Source organism: Ammospiza nelsoni, chromosome 11, assembly GCF_027579445.1.
Source record: "Ammospiza nelsoni isolate bAmmNel1 chromosome 11, bAmmNel1.pri, whole genome shotgun sequence".
Taxonomy (NCBI): Eukaryota; Metazoa; Chordata; class Aves; order Passeriformes; family Passerellidae; genus Ammospiza; species Ammospiza nelsoni.
The window spans coordinates 3,518,049-3,541,063 of record NC_080643.1 but is presented as its reverse complement, the minus strand read 5'-3'; the positions used below and the strand labels follow the sequence as shown (position 1 = coordinate 3,541,063).

General features: G+C 43.7%; 1 protein-coding gene across 1 annotated transcript; it reads left to right on the top strand.

Annotated features, from left to right (window-relative positions):
* The first annotated feature begins 1,634 nt into the window (after positions 1-1,634).
* GXYLT2 (glucoside xylosyltransferase 2) lies at positions 1,635-22,563 on the top strand. Its single transcript, XM_059480336.1, has 7 exons — positions 1,635-1,816; positions 7,798-7,987; positions 8,180-8,311; positions 14,024-14,275; positions 15,655-15,778; positions 18,595-18,767; positions 19,365-22,563. The coding sequence occupies exons 1-7, from the start codon at positions 1,635-1,637 to the stop codon at positions 19,545-19,547; spliced, it is 1,236 nt and encodes a 411-aa protein (XP_059336319.1). The 3' UTR covers positions 19,548-22,563.
* Positions 22,564-23,015: the final 452 nt, after the last annotated feature.

Genomic DNA, 23,015 nt, shown 5'->3' with positions numbered 1-23,015 from the left:
AAAAAATTTATTTGGAAATGTACAAAGATGCATCTATTAGTGCATCTCTCTGATGAAGGGAATTTGGCTAGTATGTATTTAATGGAGCACAGAAGAATTAAAATGCATTATCTACAATGTTTTGGGCAAGTAATTATGACAACTTGCTGTTTGCTTGAGAAACAGAAACATGAAGCTTTGCAATTGATAGGGACAATTTGCTCTACATTGCTAATAATAATGAGTAAATCTGGCAACCTTGGAAATGGTAATCCAAAACAAAATTACTAAAAGGGCTTAATTGATACATCTAGAGAAGAAAGTGATTGTATTGGTGATACAAAAATTACACATTTGAACAGCTCGAGGATGTCAGCCACTGGTATTCTTTTTCATTAAGTATAAAGTTTGGTAGGGTTTTATTATAGTCCATATATTCTTGGGAAAGAGCATATGTTTATGTATTGTGTTTTTTCTGTAGTTTCTCATTTAGTATTGCTATTTTCTCTTAGCATGAAGTAATTTACGTTTTCATATGTGGCCACAATCCGAGTTGGATGAAACTCTTGAAACAGTAGTTGTTCATTGCATTTGGGCTGATGCTGAGGCAAAGTACATTTTGGGACACCACTGGCGAAGGCATGTGGTGTGAGCAGTGTAAAATGCACTGTAATTTACATTGTGATGTGACAGTGTAAAAGGCTGTACAGTTCCACTGCCAAGTGAATGCCAGAGTCACTTCAGTGGCTCCATGAGGGACACAAGGTTCCTCCAGTACTAAACTTACGGGGCTCCACTTTCCCTTCTCTCCTCTTTGGTGTCTCCATTCTTTGCACAGCTTGTTCTCCAGCTCCACGGGGCGGCAAGAATCCTTGTATTTCTGTCATTCTGTACATTTCAATGTATATTTCCGTCATTCTGTACATTTCAAGGTCTGTTTCTGTAATTTTGTACATTTCAATGTATATTTCTGTCATTCTGTACATTTCAAGGTCTATTTCTGTCATTCTGTACATTTCAGTTCGTAAATCAGATTATGACCCCAAGCAGGATTTACCTCTGTGAAATTCAGTGTTGTGATTTCTGCTGATGTCCCACGGCAGACTGGCTCGGATGGGTCACACGGGGACAAAGCCTCCCACAAGTGAGTGAACGCCTTGTTCCCCCTGCAAGCATTGCGCTTTCTCGTTCACCTGCCTTGGGTGCAGATGCAATGAGGAGTGCGCGCTGTCTGCAAGGGATAAACCGGGGCAGCAAGGCGAGGGAGGCTCGGTTTCCCCGTTAGCACCGGCGGAGGAAAGGCGCTGTCGAGACGAGCTTCTCGTTTTTCTCCGGATCACACTCACGCTCTCGCAGCCGTGAAAGCAAAGCTCCCTCTGAGTACCCGCGGTGGGTGCCGCGTTAGGAGCACCCAGCTGGCCTGAGGCACAGCCCGGCCTTCGGCCGTGCCCGGCGCTCCCGGGGCCGGGCCGCTACTCCAGGCAGTACGGTAGGCGCGGCCCGCCCCGCCCCGCCCCGCTCGGGCCGGGCCGTGCGGCCACGTCCCCGCTCGGGCCGGGCTGAGGCGATGCGGCCGGCGGGACGCGGCCGTGCGGCGCTGCTGGCCCGGCCGTGCCGCGGGGCGCACCCGGCCATGCGGCCGTGCTGACCCGGCCATGCGGCGGCCCTGCAAGGTGGCGGCGGCCCTGCTGTGCCTGGCCGTGCTGCTGCTGCTCTATCTGCTGGCGGGCAGCGCGCCCCCGCCGCCCGCGCCCTCCGCGCCCGCCCGCCGCCCGCCGCGCCTCGGCCGGAGCCCCCCGAGGAGGAGCCCCGCGGGCGGCGGCAGCGCCAGCGCCAGGTAACGGGGGAGCTCCGTGCCCCGGCCCCTGCCCTCGGGAATCCCCGCCCGCTGTGTGCCCGTGCCCGCCCGCGGCTCCCCTCGGCGGTGTCCCTTCGGTGTCCCGTCGGGCACTTCCCTCTCCCAGATGTTCTTCCCCCGCTAGAGATGGGCGATGAAAGACCCTTTGCGAACTGCTGAGGTTCGCAAGTACACACTTTCCGTGCGCGTTTCCCCTGGCAGCGTAGTTGTCGGAGGTGCCACGGAGGGTTTTCCCCGTGCCCGGGCGGGGGGTTCCCTCCTCTCCGGGAGCAGGTTCTGAAATATCGGCTTTTCCCTCGCTCCCGGCCCTGTTCGGGAGGCTGACGTGGGCACTGTGCTGCTGCTGTGTGCGCTCAGGGGCTGCTGTCACCTCCGGAGTGCGCTCCCAGGGTTTGCCAGGGAAAAGGGAATGCGGCTCCTCATTCCGTGTGCTGCCACCGGGTTCCGAACTGCGGAGGCACTGGCAGATTTTAAACTTTCCAGCTTTTTGTTTTGAATGTTTTTTAAATGTAAATTAATTCAGCAGAACTTTAAAGGTGTTTTAAATCGTGGTGTGGTGTGTTTCCTGTCCCAGCATCTTACAGGCAGGGTATTTTTTTAAAAAAACTAATTAGTAGAGAAAAAGGGCAGCTTTCAGTGGGTGGAGGACTTGTTTTCCCCTTTGCATTCCAATTATATTATGGTCAGCGTGACCTCATATATCTAATTAACTTGGTATGTCTTTGTGTCTCTGATTCATGATTTCACAGAGATGTTCTGAATGAAAGACTATTCCCGTTTCTTGAGCCCTTACTCCTTAACTTATTAAAGCAGTTGGTTTCTCCCAGCATTGTTACCCCACTGAATGCAGGAGATGTTTTCTGGGGCTGAGAGTGGGCCACGGACAGAATTTAAATGCCGGTATTAAAGCAGGATTATTTCCACTAGCAACTGTACCTCCTGAAGTCATTTTTCTTTAAGGCATATCTCTGTGATTATCATGGAAATCAAGAAGAACACTGAAGGAGGGAGCCCGGGAAGTGTGGAACTGCCAGAGAGTGTAAACAACCATTCCACTCCAAAGCGCTTTGCAGCGGCATCTTCATGTTTCACAATTTGACATTATCTAACTTTTTGATTATTTGTTGACTTTGCAAGTCCTTTTTAGAAGGTCTGCAACACAATAGCAAAAAAACCAAAAAAACAAAAAAACAAAAAGGGAGGAATTTAGTATTCAAAGTGTGCATTTTCTTCAGAATTATGTTTGTGGGGCTTGGTGGTTGTTTTTTCCTGTGTCATCCTGCACCATTGGCCCCAGCAGGAGTTTGTACAACTGAGCAGCCCAATTCTGTAGGTCCTGTTCAGCCATTTCCTGAAAGATTCTGTGTTATATTAGTTACTACTACAATTTATTCAGGTGAGGGTATCCATAAAAAAAGAATTTTTGTGGGGAGGGTGTGACATAAGTGGTTTGAAGTGGAGGTGATGGAAAGGCATCAGGTGGTGGGATCTGCTTGGTTTAGAAAGCCTGATCCAAGCTAAACTGAAAGCACTGTGGGGGATTTGAATTTGGATTGTAAGAAACAGGCCATGATTATCATTTCAGTTCCTCCTTATGAGCAAAAGCACATTATTTTTTTATTTGATGCAAGAGATCCCACTTTATCTAACTGATTCATTCAGGATAACAAATCTGATTAGGACTGTAGTATCTTAGAGTGTACATGCTTGTATGAGACTGCAGAGTTGATTGACAGAACTTGAATGTAAAACATTCCAATTCAGTTTTGTCAGGGTGGTTTGTCAGAGGATGCAAGTTTTGAGCTCAGCTGAGAAACAAAGGTGTAACTTAGGATTTGTGTTTGCTTCATGAGAATCAGCATCATGCAGGGAAGATGAATTGTATTTTGACTGGGATTTGTAATACTGCTTTCTGTAGTCCCATAATATCAGAATACATCAGATTTTAAGTTTTAAGCAGTGCAGAATTCTTTTAGCAAAAGAAGCTGTACATAAAGCTTAATGTAGGCACGTGTCATTAGATGGCTGATGCCTCACAAATGTTAGCAATGACATTCATGTGTCCTGCTTTGGTCATTAGATAATTTTGACAAGTCTAGGTAAGTTTCTGGTTAGCTTTGAAAACTTGATTTTTTATGGTGGTTTTACTGCTCATTCCTGTTGGAAGTAGCAAGTTCTATGCTTTCAGTAAGACTTTTTTATATAAAGAATTTGAAATACGTGCCAAACCCATGTGTGCAAAGTATCAAAAAGAAGGAGGATCATTTTACATTTGAAGGGCAGTTGTGACCATGCTCTCTCTTAAACCAGCGTGGCAAGGCAAGGGAAGTGAACCTTCTCCAGCACATTCAGTTCCCTGAAAGTAACTTTTCCAATGCAAAACATCCCTTGCATGGCAACCTGTCAAGATACTTTTTCTTTCTGTGCAGCCTCTGTGCACACAGATGCAAGTTTGGCTTGAGTTTGGCAATAACATGCTGAAACCCCAAGTATTTCATACTTGTTTCATAAAGAACCCACTTTATAAAAGGAGAGAGAAACATCCATTCTGGTTTTGTGTGGCTTTTTTCCCCTTTCTCTCAGTGGTAGGAGGAGGTTGAAACTTTAACCATTTTTGGATTGACAGCAGCTCCAGTTGGTTTTGTGCAAGTGCTGCAAAGTGAGAAAGGTTGATTTAAAAAATCTGTGTTTCAAAGTGTGCAAGAAAATGTGTTTCACATCATGGAGCTGTTGTTGGGACGTTGGCTCCGGGGTGGCTCTCAGGGAAGGAGCCTGTTCAGTGAATCACCAGTTTTGATACAATGCCTAAATCTACCCTTGTTTGTGCTGCAAAAGTAAATGAGATCATAATGGGAAGAAGGTTTCAAACATCAACAGCTATATTGCATTTTGGAAGTGTCTGCATGCATTATCTTTCAGGAATAAATTTGAAGGCTTGAATAGATTAGCAGGCTCTGAAATGAGGTGGGAATGCATTATTTTGAATGGATTTGGATTGATTTAGACAGGTTTTGGGTTAATTATGTTTGAGGCACTTTGGCTGTGACTAATAAGAAAATTACATGTAATCTAAACTTTAAGACCTAGGAATGCACACTGTTGTGCCTGAGCACTCAGGCTGCTCCTGCTGTGTCAGTGCCTTTCTGCAGAAATTGTATTCAGTAAATAAAATACGAGTGAGCAACTGGATGGGAGTTGTTCTGTATTGTTGGAAGGTCTTTGCTGTAAACATTTTATTGTGCTCCATCTTATCGAGTTCAGTCTTCAGCCACTCTGTGGGGATGTGTTCTGCAAGTATTTTGTGATGGTTTCTGGAGTGCTTAATCTTAGTTTGTGTATTTGTTCTTTTCAAACATATTAAAACTTTAGAGCCCAGGTCTCTGTATTGCTTTCAGTGTGCTTTAATATTTAATTTAGGTTATAAAATCCTGTTCATAACAGACAAGTTGAACTATAAAGGAATGAAGCCTTAGGAAGAATTGGCTAATGATAATAATTGCGTTACTCTGTTGGTCTTTGGGCTTTTTGATGTCTTGGGAGTCTCTTGAAGTGGGAAATTTTTAGAGCTGTAAAAACTGTTCCCATTTTACAGGTGGGACAGCTTGGCTGTGTCCTGCACATCTTTAAGGGATGTCCTTCCATCCAGCTGTTCCTGCTGTCCTTTCCATTCTCCGTGCCCTGTGTGGGATACCTGCATGAACACGGCAGAGAAGGGGAGCTGGGATGTTCTTTGCCATGATCTATCTGCTTGTTTGCCCTCCAGGCAGTTTGACTTTGCCTCTTCTACACCTGCTCTTCTCAGACTTCTGGATAATTGTTATTTTTAAAGGCTAAGTTGAAATTGCAGTCAAATGCATCTGCTGTGGAACTATCTCCCGTTGCAGCTCACCTTTGTTTTCACTGTCCTCTAAGTTTCTTTATGTACTTACAAAGGACATGCAAAATATTGTGTCCCAAAGTTCTTCTGTACCTCATTGCTACTTCTCTCACTGATTATTGCCCTCAGTGTTCCAGTCTATGACTGATGTAGTTCAAATAGCTCCTTTTTCTGGGATCTTTATTCCAATTCAGGCCACTCCGGGCTCCTGAGCCCCTGCAATGTCGGAAATCCCTCACCTCCAAGGCTCAGCGTTCTCCTCCAGGATGTCTGTGTTGGATGTGTGTTGTTATCCCTACTCCCATGGGCTTTCCAGGCATTCTGCTTTCACCAGGGATTGCTTCTGCTGAGTGAGTCCTTTGGAGGTGTTGTCCGCACATACTGGATTTTTCACTGCAGAACAGCTGCATAATGCAGAGCTCACTGTGGCTAGAACTGCCCAGGGAAGCTGAGTGCTTTGGTGTGGGGTTTTGAAATGTTCCAATAAAAGTGCAGGGTTTAGTCCCTCTCCCAGTGAATTCCATTGCCAGAAACTACATCAAAGCAGCTCCCAGCCTGTGCATGGCTTGATTTAGAGACTCAATTAAGGGGAAACATTACACAGATGGAGAGAAGGGGGAAAGGTGATCTGTATCAGCAGCTAATTATTCACTTCAATAATTCAGCAATTTTTACACTAATAGGTTGGAAAGTAAATACCACTTCACATAGATGTAATATTCCATTATTTATACACTGATGAAATTGGGGGTTAATTAGGACTAAAGCAGAAGATTTTAAACCCTTAATGAAACGTGTTGCTGTGTACAGTCAGTGAAGTGTCAGTGCCTGGTGTTCCTTTGCACAGAGGTGGGTTACTCTGAAGGGTAGAATGCTGCTGTTACACAGAGCAGCACTTCAGTGTCTGGAAAAAATAATAACAGCTTTAAACTGTCATTTTTCTCCTTATTTAGAACTTCTGTTTGTAGCATTAACTCCAGTGATTAATTGTGTGTGTAACTGTGTGCTCTGAGCAGGGCTGGGATTGATGTGCTCTGCTCAGAGGTATGTCCAGAGCAGGCAGTGATCTATGATTTGCCTTTTGAACTCCCCAGGAATGATTTCTGTGCCTGGGATTTGGGGGCTTGCTCAGCTCCATCCTGTGTGATGGAGGCTAAGTGCCATCTGTGTTGGAATGTGGATACACCATGGTGCAAGCATTCCTGGAGGATGCAATTTTTACCTCCACACTAAGCTCAGAACCAAAAGACTGCTTTCAAAAGGTCTTTAGCTACCCAGGGGAACCTGAATTTTCTGGCTAGTTGGAAGCTTCATTGTGCCTCTTGCTGTGTTCCCTATATGTGGATGAAATGTATTTAAAGCCCACACAGGTGGGTGCTAAGTGAAAATCCCAGTTTGGCCCTTAGAATATAGTCTGATTCACCTGGGATATGTGACTCTATTTGTTTTCAAAAATCTCTATTTTAGCAAAGTCTCATGGATTCCATGGGGTGATATGGAGAGCAGTCCTTTGAAACTCTGCCAGTGCCTTCAGGCCAGGATTAAGGCATGCATCTTTAATAGAAAATTAATTAACTGTTAGAACAATTTACATATGGATGCAATGGGGTTTTTTTTAAAGTATGGATGTCTTCTTTCAATCTAGCCATTATGGGCTAGGAAATGAAGTTGCTGGATGCAGTTGTGTGTTCTGCATTGTGTTAGAAAGTTGGCTGGGTAGCTGTAACTGTTCTGGGTTTGTGACCTCTGGGCTGGGGAAAGAGCTGTCATTTGCACAGAGCAAGGTGGAGGTGCTGTGAAATGGCTTCATCTGTGTCTGTAGTGCAGTGATTTTTGCAAGCTCAGAAATGTAGGAATAACAGAAAATAGCCTTTTTCTTTATGTTATAATTGTAACACTGTTGATCTGTACCATGGACAGGAATTACCATGCTATTTGCTTGTTCTGTAAATATCTAACCAAAAAAACCCTCCTGATCCTTTGCAGAATGATGAAGAAAAAAACCAACCCTGATGTCTGTTAATGAGGGATTCTCTTCATGTCTACCTCAGTAATTTTTGTGTGCCTCTCCCTGAATTTTCAGGAAGCCTGGAGAGCAGAAACCTCCAAAGGAGCCCCCGTCCTTGCAGTGCATGCATCTGGCAGTGGTGGCATGTGGGGACCGGCTGGAGGAGACCCTGATCATGCTGAAATCAGCAGTTCTCTTCAGCAGCAGGAGGCTCTGCTTCCACATCTTCGCTGAGGATCCCCTTAAGCCTGAATTTGAGACAAAGGTGAGTTTCTTTGCCATTTGGTAAATAAATAAATAAATAGTTGTAAGTTTTAAATCTCTGAGAAGATGACATTAACAAGTAGCAGCTGAGCACGTTGCTTACTGTCCACATTTATAAATTCCTTATGCATGCATTATTTTACAAAAGCTCTATAACGTGTAGTGTCTGATTTCCTCCCACCATGTCTTTCAGTTAAAGGAGTGGCCTTCCTCATATACAAAGAAGTTTGAGTTCAACATTTACCCAATAACCTTCTCAGTAGGAAATGCTCAGGAATGGAAGAAGTTATTCAAACCATGTGCTGCCCAGCGCCTGTTTCTTCCGGTAAGGCACCTGCATTTCTGAGTAGTTTGCTTCAGGAAAAGGTTAATTCCACAGAAAGGAAGCTTTGCTGCTTTGCTGGTGTAATATTAAAACCATTTTCAGGCTGAAACATCTGCTTAAAGATAATTTTAGTGTGAACTTTAAGACACTAAAAAAAAAAAAAAAAAAACCCAACACAGAAATCCAGCCTGGCTTTTTCCTGGCTAACAAATGATGTGTGTTTCTGATTTGTCTCTGGTTCCATGAGCCCCTTGGGCTCTCCAGACTCTCCAGACTCCAGAGAAAATGTGAGAACTCTGTCAGGGCAGTTCTTTTGGGGTAGATGCTGGGTGCCTTTAGTAAATAACATTCTTTACAACATGCCCTCTCTACCCACCATCTTCCTTTCCATATGTTAGCCCTTAAACTGATGCTCTCAGCATTCCCTTTTCCTTGAGTTTTACTTATTTTTTCCAAGACTGTTAGAATTGCCCTTAAGGTAATAATTCCTGTGTGTTTGAAGTTGGATTTCATGCAAGAGCTTGGTCTATCCTGGACTCTTGAAGTTCACAGAAAAGTTATTTTATACTCAGTGTTGTAAACTTGGAGAGAAGGGAAGTGTTGATACCAATTTTGCATATCAGCAGTTGAATTGCGTAAAGCAATTTCTGTGGAACTGAGAACATCTATCAAAAATACCTCGTGGGTTGCTGTTGATTGGGGTGACTCTAGTGAAGTGACAAGCTGTTCACATGGTCCAGATTTCTTCATGGCTGTCTCAGGAGAAGTGGAGGGGGGACAAAGAAATCTTTCCCCTCTCAGATGGAAGCAATCAGAGACAGCTGCATGTCCAGATACGTAGCCTGTGAATACATATGTGAGAAAATATGTGCTGTCAGCAGTTCTGCTGATCTGCCATTTAGGGGTGGACTATCAACAGCACAAGGGCCAGATGGGCTGGAAGTAACTCCAACTGCAGCAGGGATCCTCTCTCCCCTGAGTAAATATTTGTATCACCTGGAATATAATCCCTAAGTGTTAGTTTGTTCCATACAGTGTCGGGATGTCCTAGGTGAACAGAAATCTCTGTTCTTCTGGGATACTTTCTGTCATTTTGGGAGACCAATAAGAATTACTTAACTTTTATTTCTCTTCACTGTTCTGATGACAGGAAGAGGTTATGCATTCATGCTGATTCCTTCAGGCTGGGCAGTGCTTTTACTGATCCCTTTTGTCACTCAGACATTGCTGAATTCCTCCAGTAACTTGTTTTAAGGAATATTAGGCTGTTGCTTGTTGTGTTAGCAGAATGAGGGGGCAGCTGTGGATGTTTGTTTCTCTAGGGCCAGTTGCAAAGTGCTGTGTGTGGTCAGGCTGAGGTTTATGGCTTTGTGTAGGAGGGGCTGTCCAAGAGGAGTGGCAGCTGACTCGGAGTTGATGTGGGTATAATAAACAAGCTATCATCATAGCTGAGGTGGCAAATGTCCTGGGGGACCCTCAAGGTTTGGTGCTCGAGTTCACAGGCTGGCACAACCTTAGGCTGTTTCTGGGCAATTCCAGCCATTATTTTGGTTTTTTAGTGTTTGATAACTGCGTTCTGATATCCCACTTGAACTGTCAGCACACAGTGGGAGCGGAGCATTCCAAGTGTTCACTAGTTCACTGTTTAGAGAACTAGTTTGACTTTTACCAGCAGAGTATCAGTTTGGGTATTTTTCACCCTTCTCTGTACTGAGAGCACTTTTCCCTGCAGCAGCATGAAATGTGCCTGGATTTCGGGAGGACCCCAGGAGAGCAGTAGTTATCAGCTGCTTAGCTCTCAGTTGTGCAAATTGTCTTGCTCCTGATAATGCTAAACCCGAGTGGAATGCGAGTCTTTGATTCACAAGTGCCTTTCCTGCCAAAGAAATCTCCTCTGCAGCACCAGCAGGCGTGTGAAAGTGGACAGGAGGGTCTGAGGAATGTGTTCAGGGAAAATGGGGTAAGAACCTTTCAATGCTTTTACCCAGTGATGAAGGCAGAGCTGTGGGATGTGACCCTGCAGTTTGCAGAACTGAACTGTTCTGTCCTGGACACAGGTTGGAGTGCACATTCCCAACTTGTTGACCTTACCCAGGATGCTGAAATATTCAGGAAGGCTGTACAGCATCCTGCATTTTTCAGAGGCATTCTGAGACATCACATTTGCCACTTCGATGCAGGGGACATTGATGGAGCCTCTGTGTAATCTCACAAGTCAATCTCTTGCTGCACTCTGCAGCAGCAAAACCATCCAGGGCATTTGTAGAGACACGGGAAGGAAGATGTAGATCTTTTTGTAAGCACAGAGTGAAACTTTAACATTGAACTAGGAGGGCATTAAACTGGGAACTGGATTGTGCTCCTGCCACGGGTGTTAGGACAGCAGGTGAGGAACATCCTGTGCTCCCAGGGATGTTGGTCCCTCAGGGCTGGCTGCAGCTGTCTCTGTGCCGCTCTTCTGGAGCTACCAAAACAATCAGCTAAAGTATCCTGAAATGCCTAAGGGATTTTTGGATGATTTTTGGATGAACATTTAGAGCCCTTCTCAAAACACTTAATCTACTTAAGAGCTTTTAAGATAGATTAGCAATATCCCTGTGTTACAGCTTTCCTCTTGAGGGATGCTCAAGTATCCAGCCCAGGGGGAATAGATGCCAGGGCCTTATCTAAACAAAAGTCTCTGCTGTAACTTGAGTTAATCTCTTACCACAATGAGGTTTAGTAACTCAACTTTGTGGCACTGTTACTCTAGCATTAAGCTTGGTGATTTGTCCCTACTTTTGGATAAAGCTGTGCTAAGCTGCCACATGAGCCCTCACAAACCCTTAGGTAGCCCAGCTTCACAGTGCACCAGTGTGTGTTTACTCAGGAGTGTGTTATTCTTTGCCAACCTTGCTAACACAGGGAGAATCTATGGAGACAGAAGTTGTGAAATCAAATTACAGATAATTGAGTATTTAAGAGAAGTGCCAGGCTAAATATAGCCAGTTCTATGCAGAACTTTTTGACAGATTTACTAAGAATACTCTATATAGCTGCAAAAAAAAAAAAAAAAAAATCGCACTTTTAAGATGTCAGTGCCTGCAGAGCAAGGGGAAGACAAGCAGAGCAGGCTGCTGTGTTTCTGGCCATCCCTTTCCAAAATCCCAGGCTGTCAGGTGTGTGTGCATGGTTTGCGTGAGCTCCATGAGCAGAGCTCCTGCTCCAGGTCACTGTGTGTCACTTTTAACCTGCACTGAGGTTCCTGCTCTGTGAGCAACTCCTACAGCTGCAGTGGGTGAAATTAAATCCCCCCTACCCAAGGCACAGCCAGGAGAGATGTGAGCAATTCAAACTGACATCTGCAGCTTTTAAAGGAGTCTTAACACTCAACATGTGAAAGTGGGAAGGGCTTAAAGGAGCTAGCACAGCTCTTTTTTTAGCCACTTGGGTGTCATTGCAGGGCAACACCTTGGACGCAGGAGAGGAAGAATCTTTTAGCCAGCAGAAAGGAGAGCATGTGAATCCTGAGAGGAGGAATGCAAGGGGGGGTCAGGTGCTGGTTGGCACTGCACAAAGAACTGCAATACCTGCTTGAAGCTGTAGGAAAATTATAATAGTCCATGGACTTCCACAGATTTAGATTTATTTGTTTTGAAAGCTGCTGAAAGAATGGGTTTTTCTGCTGGAAGAAGCAGTGGCCAGGCTGTCACTTATGCTTGGGCAGGATGAGGAGGGTCTGTAGGTACCCATTAAACTTCTCCCTGAACTGGGGTCAGTTTTTCCTGCTGGAAAATGCCTCAATTTGCCTTTTTACCAAGGCCCCCTTAGACAAAAATCCTGCATGGTCTGCAGTGTGCTGTGGATCCACAGGCAAAGTCTGCTCTGCTTGTATTCCAGTGTTACCTCCTGTCTCAGACTAAATTTGGGGGTCATTTTTCTTTTTCTAATGCATTTTGATTTTATGTGACTTCATGTAGCAGGTCCCTATGAATCAGGGCTCCTAGGTGCTGCAGAATAATTAATACACAATACCCAGGATATCCTTAAACTGAAAACCTTTCTTCCTTTCAGACTTCTAAATAAATCTTCTATTGATTTATTCTTACAGTACCTGTCTTTTTTTATTGGTTTGGTTTTTTAATGCTGGACTTGAGGATACTTAACATCTGCCAATATTTACTCTGAGCTCTTAGTGTATTACTGTACAATTTTTGTCACTTACTTACAGATACCTCTACGTGGTGGTTTGTGAGGTTTTTGTGAGAAAATGCTGTATTTCTATAATCTTCCATCCAGCAGAGATCTGGACTGTGTTGAATGTGTTTACTTAGAGTTTGTTGTAAGCCTAACTTCTGTTTAAAATGCGGAGACAGTTCCTTCTCCTGGCTGCCCTGTTCTGTAGGAAGAACATGTAGTTATCCTGTCAGAAATACAGGTCAGGGATTTGTTAAACTTGACTAAATGTCAGTCTGAATCCCAATGTGTTGAGTCAGGTGAAAAATCTCATTTAAGTCTTTACTCAGGGATTTGGCATCTTAGTGGATTCCTGTTGAGCATGCTTAGGAGGTGATATTTTTCACCCACTTTTCCACCCATAAATCCTAATATTGTTCACTCTTATTTCACAGGTAATCCTCAGTCACAATACATTAGAATTTATGTAAAACCCAATTTCTTTGGTAGAATTTCTTTTCACCTGCATAAATAGGAGAGTTTGTCATTAATGTTATTGCAGTTGGATGAGAGAATGATTGTTGTGTTCCACATGGTGAAAATCCAAAGCCCTTTGGGTTTGCTTTTCAAAGAAAGAGAGATAAGCAAATAGGGGTTTTGGCTAGACCAAAGTAAGATGATTTCAGTACTTAAAGTAAGAAGATTTCAGTACTTAAGGAAATTTTGGACAGTTTTAGCAAATAATGAAGAAGAGCAATGAAAATGCAGTTGGCACTGGTGGTCAGCTGTAGGTAATGATCTTTATTCCTTTACAAGGACTTGAAGCACCAGGTCATTGTGCCCCCATGGATATTAATGAAGGAGTGTGTAAGGATTTTGGCAGCCACAAGGGGGAACATGGTCAGCAGGAACCGCTGAAATATCCTGGCTCTAATCTGCAGTTACACCCTTCTGACCTGACCAACTTTACTGGGGTTATTCTTTATACAGAATCTGGTAACAGTGCTCAGAGTACAACCTGGTGTATTTTAATGTGACATTTCTGTTTAACAACCAAATTTTGTTCTTCAGGGGGATGCACATATGTTGGTGATCAATGGGGTTATCTTGATTAATGTGAAACAGTTGTATATATTAATTATATATGAAGGTAAATCTAAATCTTCTGGTCTCCTGGTAAATCTAAATCTTCCCCTTTCTGCCAGTGGAGATCTTGAAAATAGCTCTGTAAATACATTTTATTTACATGTAATTTCTGAACAGGTACTAAGTATTCCTGGCAGGTATTTTTGGGAGCTCAGTGAATTGCTGCTTCATAGGAAGGTTAATCCAGCCTCAGTGCTCTGGTAGCTGCTTTATTGTGCATTTCAAAAAAACCCCACAGCAAACAAGAAGCCAATAATCTGATAACTGTTGTTCCTCTGTGTAGTTACATTTAGCTGATAAATCAATAACCTCTCCCAAATGATCAGTTTATTGGCAAAAGGGACTTCTACTTTAACCTTTATGTTTTTCGCCTCTCTGGTTTGTCTCTCATCCTGTGCACAAACCCCAAAGGTGATTTTAAAGGACGTGGATTCGCTGCTTTACGTGGACACGGACGTGCTGTTCCTGAGGCCCATCGATGACATCTGGCAGCTCCTGAGGGAGTTCAACTCCACGCAGCTGGCTGCCATGGCGCCCGAGCACGAGATGCCCAAGATTGGCTGGTACAGCCGCTTCGCCCGGCACCCCTTCTACGGCAGCACCGGCCTCAACTCGGGCGTGATGCTGATGAACCTGACACGCATCCGCAGCGCCCGCTTCAAGGTGAGAGAGGTGCAGCTCCTGCACACACTCAGGCTTGGTGTGCTTGTGTAACCATGTTTCTCCTCACAGAGAAAAGCAAGGCAGTCTTCCCAAGAGTATTTCTGGGGTTCACGTTCTCTGAGCCTCAGAGAATGATCAAAACAATTCTTGTCTCATTTGCTACGCCTGTTTGTGCCAAAGTAGAATGCAGTGTGGAGATTGTTTACCCAGAGTGACGGTGTTTTGTTTCCTTGGCCTATCAGGGCCAAGCATGTCTATGTTGGAACTGTTGGCTGACAGTCACAAGTTGTTGTGCAGTGGTGTGCAGAGTTGAGTGCTTGGCAGATTCAGTTTACATGTAATGTACTATAATATAGAATAATATAGTATAATAAAGTAATTAATTAGCCTTCTGATATCAATGGAGTCTGCATCATTCCTCTCCTTAGTCATGGCATTCCCTGCAAATACTGTATGTTTTCACATCTTGGAAAGCTCAGTGTTCTGCATGAAGTTTGTAATACAAAGAATCAGAGAAATATGGAATATGTATGAGTGGATACTAAAAGCTGTTGTGAATGTGATTATTAAAATAAATGGAACTTCCTCAAGGCTCGAGCAGTGAGAACTTGCAGCTGAAGCAGTCTGGTAGCAGTGTTAAAAATGGCTTCCCCAGCTTCTTACATTTCCGTGAAAAGATACATGACAGAACGAACTCACAGATCTTCAGTGCAGTAGCTGTATTGTTTTTAAAACTGGAGAGCTTGATGTGAATATCCAGAGGAGCTGGTGAATTCTGCATCTGTTGTAAATAGAATTTGCATCCTGCTGCAGATAAGTGACTCTGTGAACTGGTGTAAGTGAGAAGGGAACGTTTTCATGACACATCTGTGTTGTTGAGCACATATTCTGTAATGTCTAAAACTTTGCATACCCCAAGGGGTTCCTCTGACAATGCCAGGAGTTTCCCACATTGTTACTGGAACAGCTGGAGGAAAAAAACCCCAAACATTGCTCTTACTACCATAATTCCCAGGGAGAATGTTTAGTCTGTAATTTTCCTTGCTTTTATACCTTGGTTTTCACCTTGTCCCTGCATTTTCCACTTTTTCACTTTTTTTCCTCTCCTGTTACTTGGAATAGGAAGATTGTGAATAGCAGGAGCTGACATCACAGCTGGGCCCAGGAGATTTGTTTTCCTGTCCAGATAAACACAGTGAGTTCTGCTGTCACAGCCCTGTCCAGGTCCAACATTTCCTGGCTGTTTTTCACTTTTCACCTGGATGTCCAACATGGCTTAGCAGAGCTTAGAGATTTGTGTGTGCCCTCTCTGGGTCAGATACCACAGCACAGCACTGATCATGATTTTAACCCCTTGCTTTTGTTTTCCTGCCCTGCAGAACAGTCTGATACCAGGTGGCTTGACTTGGGAGGAAATGTTGTATCCATTGTACCAAAAGTACAAAAATTACATCACATGGGGAGACCAGGATCTGCTAAATATCATTTTTTACTTTAACCCAGGTAAGGAATGATCTTGGAATCTTCATTATCTGTGTTGGGAAAATATTTTGAGCTTGATTTTTTAACTGCTATTTGTTATTTTTAATATGCGTAAATACTCTGGTATGGAGTTACTCTGTAACTGTATCCTCAAAGGATTTTTAACCTATGAAAACATTTCTGACATTGCTGCAGGTAATGGAGCTTGGACTTGGTTCCATTGAATATATAAATCTGATTTCTGGAGGTTTGAAAAAATAATGAGGTGTAAAAGTAATGATGAAGTGAAGGGGTGAAGTTCATGTCAAGTGTGAGCTTCAGGGTGTCACTGGACCAGGGTGTAGCTGCAAAAATGTTTTTGTTTCAGATATTTATCTGGATGTGAAAGTGCCAAACTTTCTGCAAAGCTAAGCCCACTTTTTCTGAAATTCAACTGACCTGTGATACTTATGCAAATCAGTAACAAAGCTAATATAGACAGAAAGTGGACACAGCCATTGGAATATCTCATCTAAAGCAGCTTCCAGCCTCTGAGCTGAGTGACCTGCCTCAGCAGGCACCAGATGATGTCACTGATGTCCTGCTGGTGGGAAATGCAGGGATTTAAACACTGGAGCATAGCACACACTTCCCAGAGAAGCTGAGAATTTAATTTCATGCTTCTGAATGGATGCTAGGTATCCATCCCTGCTGCTTCTCCTGGTTTTCTATGTGACCTTGTCACCTTAACTTACCCTAAGAATAAACGAAGTTTGGAATTGTCTTTATTTATTCTGCTCCCATTTCTTTTTCTCTGGGGAGTCACAGGGTAGGTAATTGGATATACCCAAATCCAGGCAAACTGCTGGAATGACGAGAAGCAAAGCAAAAGGCAAACATGTGTTTACTGCAGACAGATGTCAAACATCACTGTCCCATAGATTACCCCCAGTCCTAGGGAAAAATAGAGTGGCAATTAGTTTCCAAAAAGAAACAAATGTTATAGGAGCATGGTCTTCTGGAGAAAAACATGGAGCCAGATTAGTTGTGAAGTCAGACCCTGAAGTGTGCAGGAAAAAAACAAAGACTGCAAAAAAAATCAATATTGTGGTGAGTGTTCTCTATCAAAGCTACATGTGGAGACTCCTCTGCACCACAGTCTGTCCTTTCCTCAGAACTGGTAAAGAATTTTTTATGAATTGTGTAATATCAGACTGCTCAAGAAAAGAAAATGAAAGAACTGTGTACCATTAGCACAGAAAACTGGATTTTCTGAAGTCTTCAGTTCTGTGTTGTTGAGACTGGCTGGGAGGGGAATTGGCCAAGAGTGCTGCAGGTGCTGTTTTGTGGATGTGAGTTAAAACCACAGAGAGCCTGAGGAGCTGCTCCCTTTGCCCATCTCCAAAGACTGCTCTCCCTTTCTGGAGAACTCTGCTGGAGAGGCCTGAAGGGAAGAAAAGGTCAGAAAGTTTTTCTTCTGCTTTTCAAGAACCACACGAGACCAGCTGCAGGCTTCCAGGGGAGCTGGGAAAGGCCAAGGGAAGAATTCCATCTTCAGTGCTTCTGCCATGCCCTGCTGGCACCAGCCATCACTCATTGTTCCCCAGGGCCGAGGCAGAAAGGTTGCAGGGACTGGAGTGATTTATGATAAGCAGATTGCAAGCGCTGTGTGCATGGAGTTTATAAAAAATCACCAGGAGAAAGGGAGTTCTGAGCCCTTTTGAGAAATTAGGCTCATCTCTAAATAACCTAGACCTGTGAAATTAATGGATGATGATTCTTGGGAGAGCTGTGGATAAAATACACCACCCCTTATGCTCTGCTGTGTAACAAATTGTCATGGCCCCTGTGACAGCAGCGGCAGCAAACCCTGGATGTACTTTGTAAGCTTTCCCTTGCTGGCTTCAGGAGGAGCTGGATTTTTCATGACCCCAGTGCTGTGTGTGCTTCCCCAGTCGCTCCTGTCACTCCAGAGACTCCTTCCTACGGCACAGGGTGCTGGACACTGCCACCTGCTGCGTGCTCTGGTTTGGTTCTTCACTGCAGCTTTCTGAAGGGCTCCCTTGGGTCGTGTTCAGTCCCACATTTTGTGTTGTCCTGTCTGGTCAGTGTCACTGTAAGATTTTCTGAAAAATCCTCTTTGCCAAGGATTTTTCTCCTGGGAAGCTGAGAAGCCTCAGAGAAGAATGAAAACAATATTATTTCATTCTTCTCTCCTGTTTTTGCTGCTTTGCTCTGGAGAGTGTTTATCCAACAGGTGGTTGTTTGATTGTTTTCATATGAACTGTTTTGACTTAATGACCAATCACAGCCAGCTGTGTCAGACTGGAAGCAGTCATGAGTTTTCATTATCATTCTTTGTAGCCTTGTGTATGTATCCTTTCTCTATTCTTTAGTATACTAGTTTTCATATAATATAATACAATACAATATAATATATACAATATGATATGATATAATGTAATATGATATGATATAATATGATATAATATGATATGATATAATGTAATATGATATAACGTAATATGATATAATGTAATATGATACGATATAATATGATATAATATAATATAATATAATATAATATAATATAATATAATATAATATAATATAATATAATATAAGCCTTCTAAGAACATGGAGTCAGATTCTCAATTCCTCCTCATCCTGGGGACACAGCAAATACCCCAGTTCAGGACCAGCAGCTGGGGAGTGGGGAAGGAGGGAAGGAGGTGACTCTGTTGGGGATACTTGCATTGTGGACATTCCCCGACCATCGGTGCCAGGCTGGTTTGATTTGTTGTAACTCTTGTCTGACGTGTCTCCTGTCCCTCCCTGTGCCCTGCTGCCGTGGGCAGAGTGTCTGTACGTGTTCCCCTGCCAGTGGAACTACCGGCCTGACCACTGCATGTACGGCAGCAACTGCAGGGGCGCGGAGGACGAGGGCGTCTCCATCCTGCACGGCAACAGAGGCGTCTACCACGACCACAAGCAGCCCACCTTCAAGGCCCTCTACGAGGTGATCCGGGATGTAAGTGCTGCCTCCACAGAGCCCTCCCTGTGCCCCAGGGTGGGTTCACTCACATTGCTCTGCCAGCCATCAGGATGGGTGGTTGTGTTTGGGTAAAGCCCCCCAGGCATAAATCAACATGGTTGTTCTGGCTTCTCATGCATTTTAGGTGGTTTAAACATTTCTTTTTTTGTATTATAGTAATCAAGAAGGCTGATCAATTGCTTTGCTATAGTACTGAAGGTAGGAAAAGCTGGAGTGAAGTTTCTCATGCTGGGGCTGCAACTCTGGTCCATAAATTCCCAGGAAAGCTTCTCCTCCCTGAGCACCTCAGGCACATAGAGGGCAGAATCTTATCCATAGGCAGAGGCTAGATGTTGTGTGTGTACAGCTCTGCTTGCCAAAACTCCTGTTTCCTTACACTATCCTTACATGAATAAAATTCCTGTAAATGCACGCTCTCAGGCAGGCAGGATGTGAAGTGATGGGGTTGGTGACACTCAGCAGGTGAGGGACAAGACATTCCCTACCTGTGGAAGGTTTTCTCTTACAGAACTTGCACGCTGCCCTTTCACAAATTCTGAAAACTAAAAATTCTTTTTTGTTTCTTTTCCTTAGTTTCCATTTGAAGACAATCTCTTCCAGTCCTTGTACTACCCTCTGCAGTCGAGGTTTCTGGATACAGTGCACACTTTATGTGGGAGAATTCCGCAAGTGTTTTTGAAGCAAATTGAGAAAACAATGAAGAAGGTGTATGAAAATCGTGTCATTGTGTACTTGGGGGCCAACCACAAATACTAACTGTGGCTCTCTTACACAGAAGTTTTAAGTCTTGCACTCCATTTCATGAAGGATATAAATGAAGAATATGAACTCTTTTGCTGAAACTCAGAATTAAAGTATTTCTTTTTCCAATTTTCTAATAACCCTTGAAATTACAAAAAGCAGGAAATCCTAGAAGCCTACTGAGATTTTTGCTGAGAACAGCAGGAGAATCCTTTCTTTGTGGAGAAAAATTGTGGCCTGCCACCCCAGTCCCTTACAGTTTAAGAATGTATTCTCTGGCTTGGTAATGTGAATTGCAAGAGGCACAGTCCAAGATTTTCAGAGAAGAGTACAAACCCAGGTACTGTTGATCCATCCTCCTCTTTAAGTGCTATTCCCTGCACAGTAACAGCAGTATTCCACTGCCAGACAGTTTTCCATCCCTGCCTTGGGGAATGGCCAGTGCTGCCCCTGACTCCCCTCTCCTGCATGGAAATGTATTTCTGCTTGGCACTCCTTTTCTGGGATCACAGGACCACAGAATTCTGGAATGGTTTCGGTTGGAAGGGACCATCATGGATATCTTGTTCCACACCCTGCCTTGGGCAGGGACACCTTCCACTAGACCAGGTTACTCCAGCCCTGTCCAGCCTGGCCTTGGACACTTCCAGGGGTGGGGAAGTTGAGACCTTTATGCTGGGATCAAAATGAATAGCCTCTAAGTGGAAGAGGATACAAAATGGCTTTGATGTTTATTAAAAATACTTCATTTAGCTTAAATTTCCAAGGTATGATCATCATCTTGTGATAAGCACAAAGAGCTTATTTAAATTGCAGTAGCTGAAAGATGCCTGGAACCATTCCCTGGGGAACTGGAAGTGAGGACACTCCTGCAGAGCAGCTCTCCAAGAGCAGACTCACTCCTGAAGAGCAGTGATCCAAGAGCAGACTCCCAGAGGGCATTTTCTAGGTGTAAGCCCCATGGGTGTGTGTAGGAGTGCTTCAAGGAAGAAGCAGCAGAGAAAATGATGTTACTTTTCAAGTCTGTTGAGCAGAAAACATCAGCCATTACTTGGAACTGCTCATTTTTGTATCTAACAGGCAAAGTAGGAGCTGGGTGAGATAATGTTTTCCTTCCCCTAATGAAAGGAAAACTGGCACAGGTGGGATATCCTGTACATGGATCGTACATTTGTTAGAGAGAAATTCTTGGGGACTGTGGATGAGGGAAAGGATATATTCCCAAAGTTAAAATAGGATTTCTGAGGAATTGCAGTTTAGGGCATTCTCCCCTATCCAGTCAGGGTTTCATAAGAAAACACCAGCAGTCTCCCTTTTGTCTCACACATTTTTGTCTCCTTGTGTGGCAATTCTGAGAGGAGGGAAAACACGACCTTGGTGCCATCCCAGGCTGTCAGATAAGAGCCTGTGCACGAGATGGAGTCCCAGGAAGCTTTTCCCAAGGCCTGGAGTGTGAGGGTGTGTGTGACACAGCCTGGCAGAGAGCAGGGCTGCAGGCAGCTGAGCACTGGGACAGGGGCCTGCAGTAAGGGACAGCAGAACTGCAGGACCTCGCAGGAGTGACAGGAACAGAAACCTTGTTTGCACCTCTGCTGCAAGTCGTAATCACAGTTTGGTTAAACAATGTGCTCTGACTCCAGCCCTTATCTCGCAGTGTTTGCCACCGGAGTGTAAATTGACATGTGAAGGACAGAGGCAGCTAACTCGACTGTTGTGATTGAGAGCCTGGGAGCCAGAAAGTCATTTAAACTTGAGCAGAGATGCCTTTCCAACTTGCCGTAGGATTTTCTATTTCAGTTGCCAATTTTTAAGCAAGAATACACTTCTACCTACAGAGAGAAGTTTGAAATGTAACCCAAATAAGCATTGAAGATTTCAGAACCAGAAGGCGGAGAAAAGAAGGTAAAGCTGCTGATTTAAAAAGTCTAAAATAATGTATGACAGGTAAACCTTTAGGCCAGCAATTCTGAGAGCTTGTATGAAGTATTAGCTTGCTTTTGGTCTTTATTTTCAAGCATAAGGGTAAAGCTGCCACGTCTAAGGAGCTGGTGGAGCTGCATGCTGGGCAGGCTGAATTGCTGATTTCCATGGTGTCTCCAAGGCACAGAGAGCTGCAGAGCACAGTCGTGCTGCCCAGACAGTTGCAGCCCCAGTGCTCTGGAGTTTGGGAGGCTGAGGTTGTGTGAGCTGTGATTCAGCACAGAGAACCCTGCAACTACAGGCACATTCAAATGAAGGAGTGGAATTCATTACGAAATAAAGGCATTATTGCATATGAACTGATAAGAGATGAAAGCAGTGCTTTTTATGTTCACAGGAGGTGCTACATTTTGTTTAGGAAGAACTGAGTTGTGTTCTCAACAGCTATTAAATATATGAAGTACTTGCTTTAACATGAAGACTCTTGTTAATGTAATATCAGCTGGCAGGAAGAATGGGGGAGGTTCCCCCCTGCTGGGCTTTTTCTGAGGAAAAAAGCAATAATTGGAGCTCTCCAAAGTGTTTTAAAACAATTACGTAACTTTGTTTTTTGTTGTTAATAGAATTATTAATTTATATTTCACTGCAGCTTCCAAAACCATGTTATATTTTATTTTTAACAGTACTTGATTGTAATATTCATCTTACTTAGAAACCAGTTTTAATTCATTTTGTATTTCATACTTGTGGCTAATTCCATGTTAATTAGCCTTCATTTATCTTAATAATGGGATGTGTAAATACTTACAAAGACTTTATGTCCTCATTTCCCCTTCCTCTCCTGTGTTTTAGTTATTTCCAGTGGTATAAAGGATAGAGCTCAGCAGCATTTTGCTTACAGGGGAAACTGGAAACTGCTCAGTGTGTGTGTGTGTGCGCAGCACGAGCATGTGTGTAAAAAATGTCCCTTTTCTCTGTCACTGAATTGCTTGTGGATTTTTCTTTGACAAATGCACTGGTTGTTACAGCTCCCAAGGAGGCTGAGCAGTGCATTTCTGAGTTGAGGATGATCCCTTGGCTTACAATGCAAATAAATGAAATTTTAAGCAAGCTCTATAATTTGCTAGTTTTCTTTTAAACACAAGATTTTGTGCTGGTCTGGTTGGGATAGAGTTTTGTAGGTGTGATGTTTTAGTGTGTGTATACCGGGTTTGACAGCAGGGAACACAGATAAATGTTCCTCTTTTACAGTTTTACTGTAGTGAAAGAGTCTGATATTGGATATAAAGAGACAAATACATTTAACTTCCCCCAAAGTGCTCGTGTGTCATGCTGCAGCTCCAGCTGTGTTACAGTGAGCATAGATCAGAACCTGCTCTCAAAGGAAACTGGGTTTTATCTTTTACTCTTTGCTTGTTCTCCATAATGTTTCACTCTCTGGAGGTCATTTAGCATCATTTCCTCTCCCTCCTTCTTGTGGGCATTTTTGACATTCTTGTGTGGTCACTGCTGTGCTGTCCTTGCTCGTGACATCTCTGTGTGACAGAAGCTCTGGGCTGTCTG

Coding starts and splice junctions, on each gene's coding strand:
- GXYLT2 (XM_059480336.1), top strand. CDS start 1,635: ATGCGGCGGCCCTGCAAGGTGGCGGCGGCCCTGCTGTGCCTGGCCGTG. Junction 7,988..8,179: donor AGCCTGAATTTGAGACAAAG/GTGAGTTTCTTT, acceptor CATGTCTTTCAG/TTAAAGGAGTGGCCTTCCTC. Junction 8,312..14,023: donor CCCAGCGCCTGTTTCTTCCG/GTAAGGCACCTG, acceptor CAAACCCCAAAG/GTGATTTTAAAGGACGTGGA.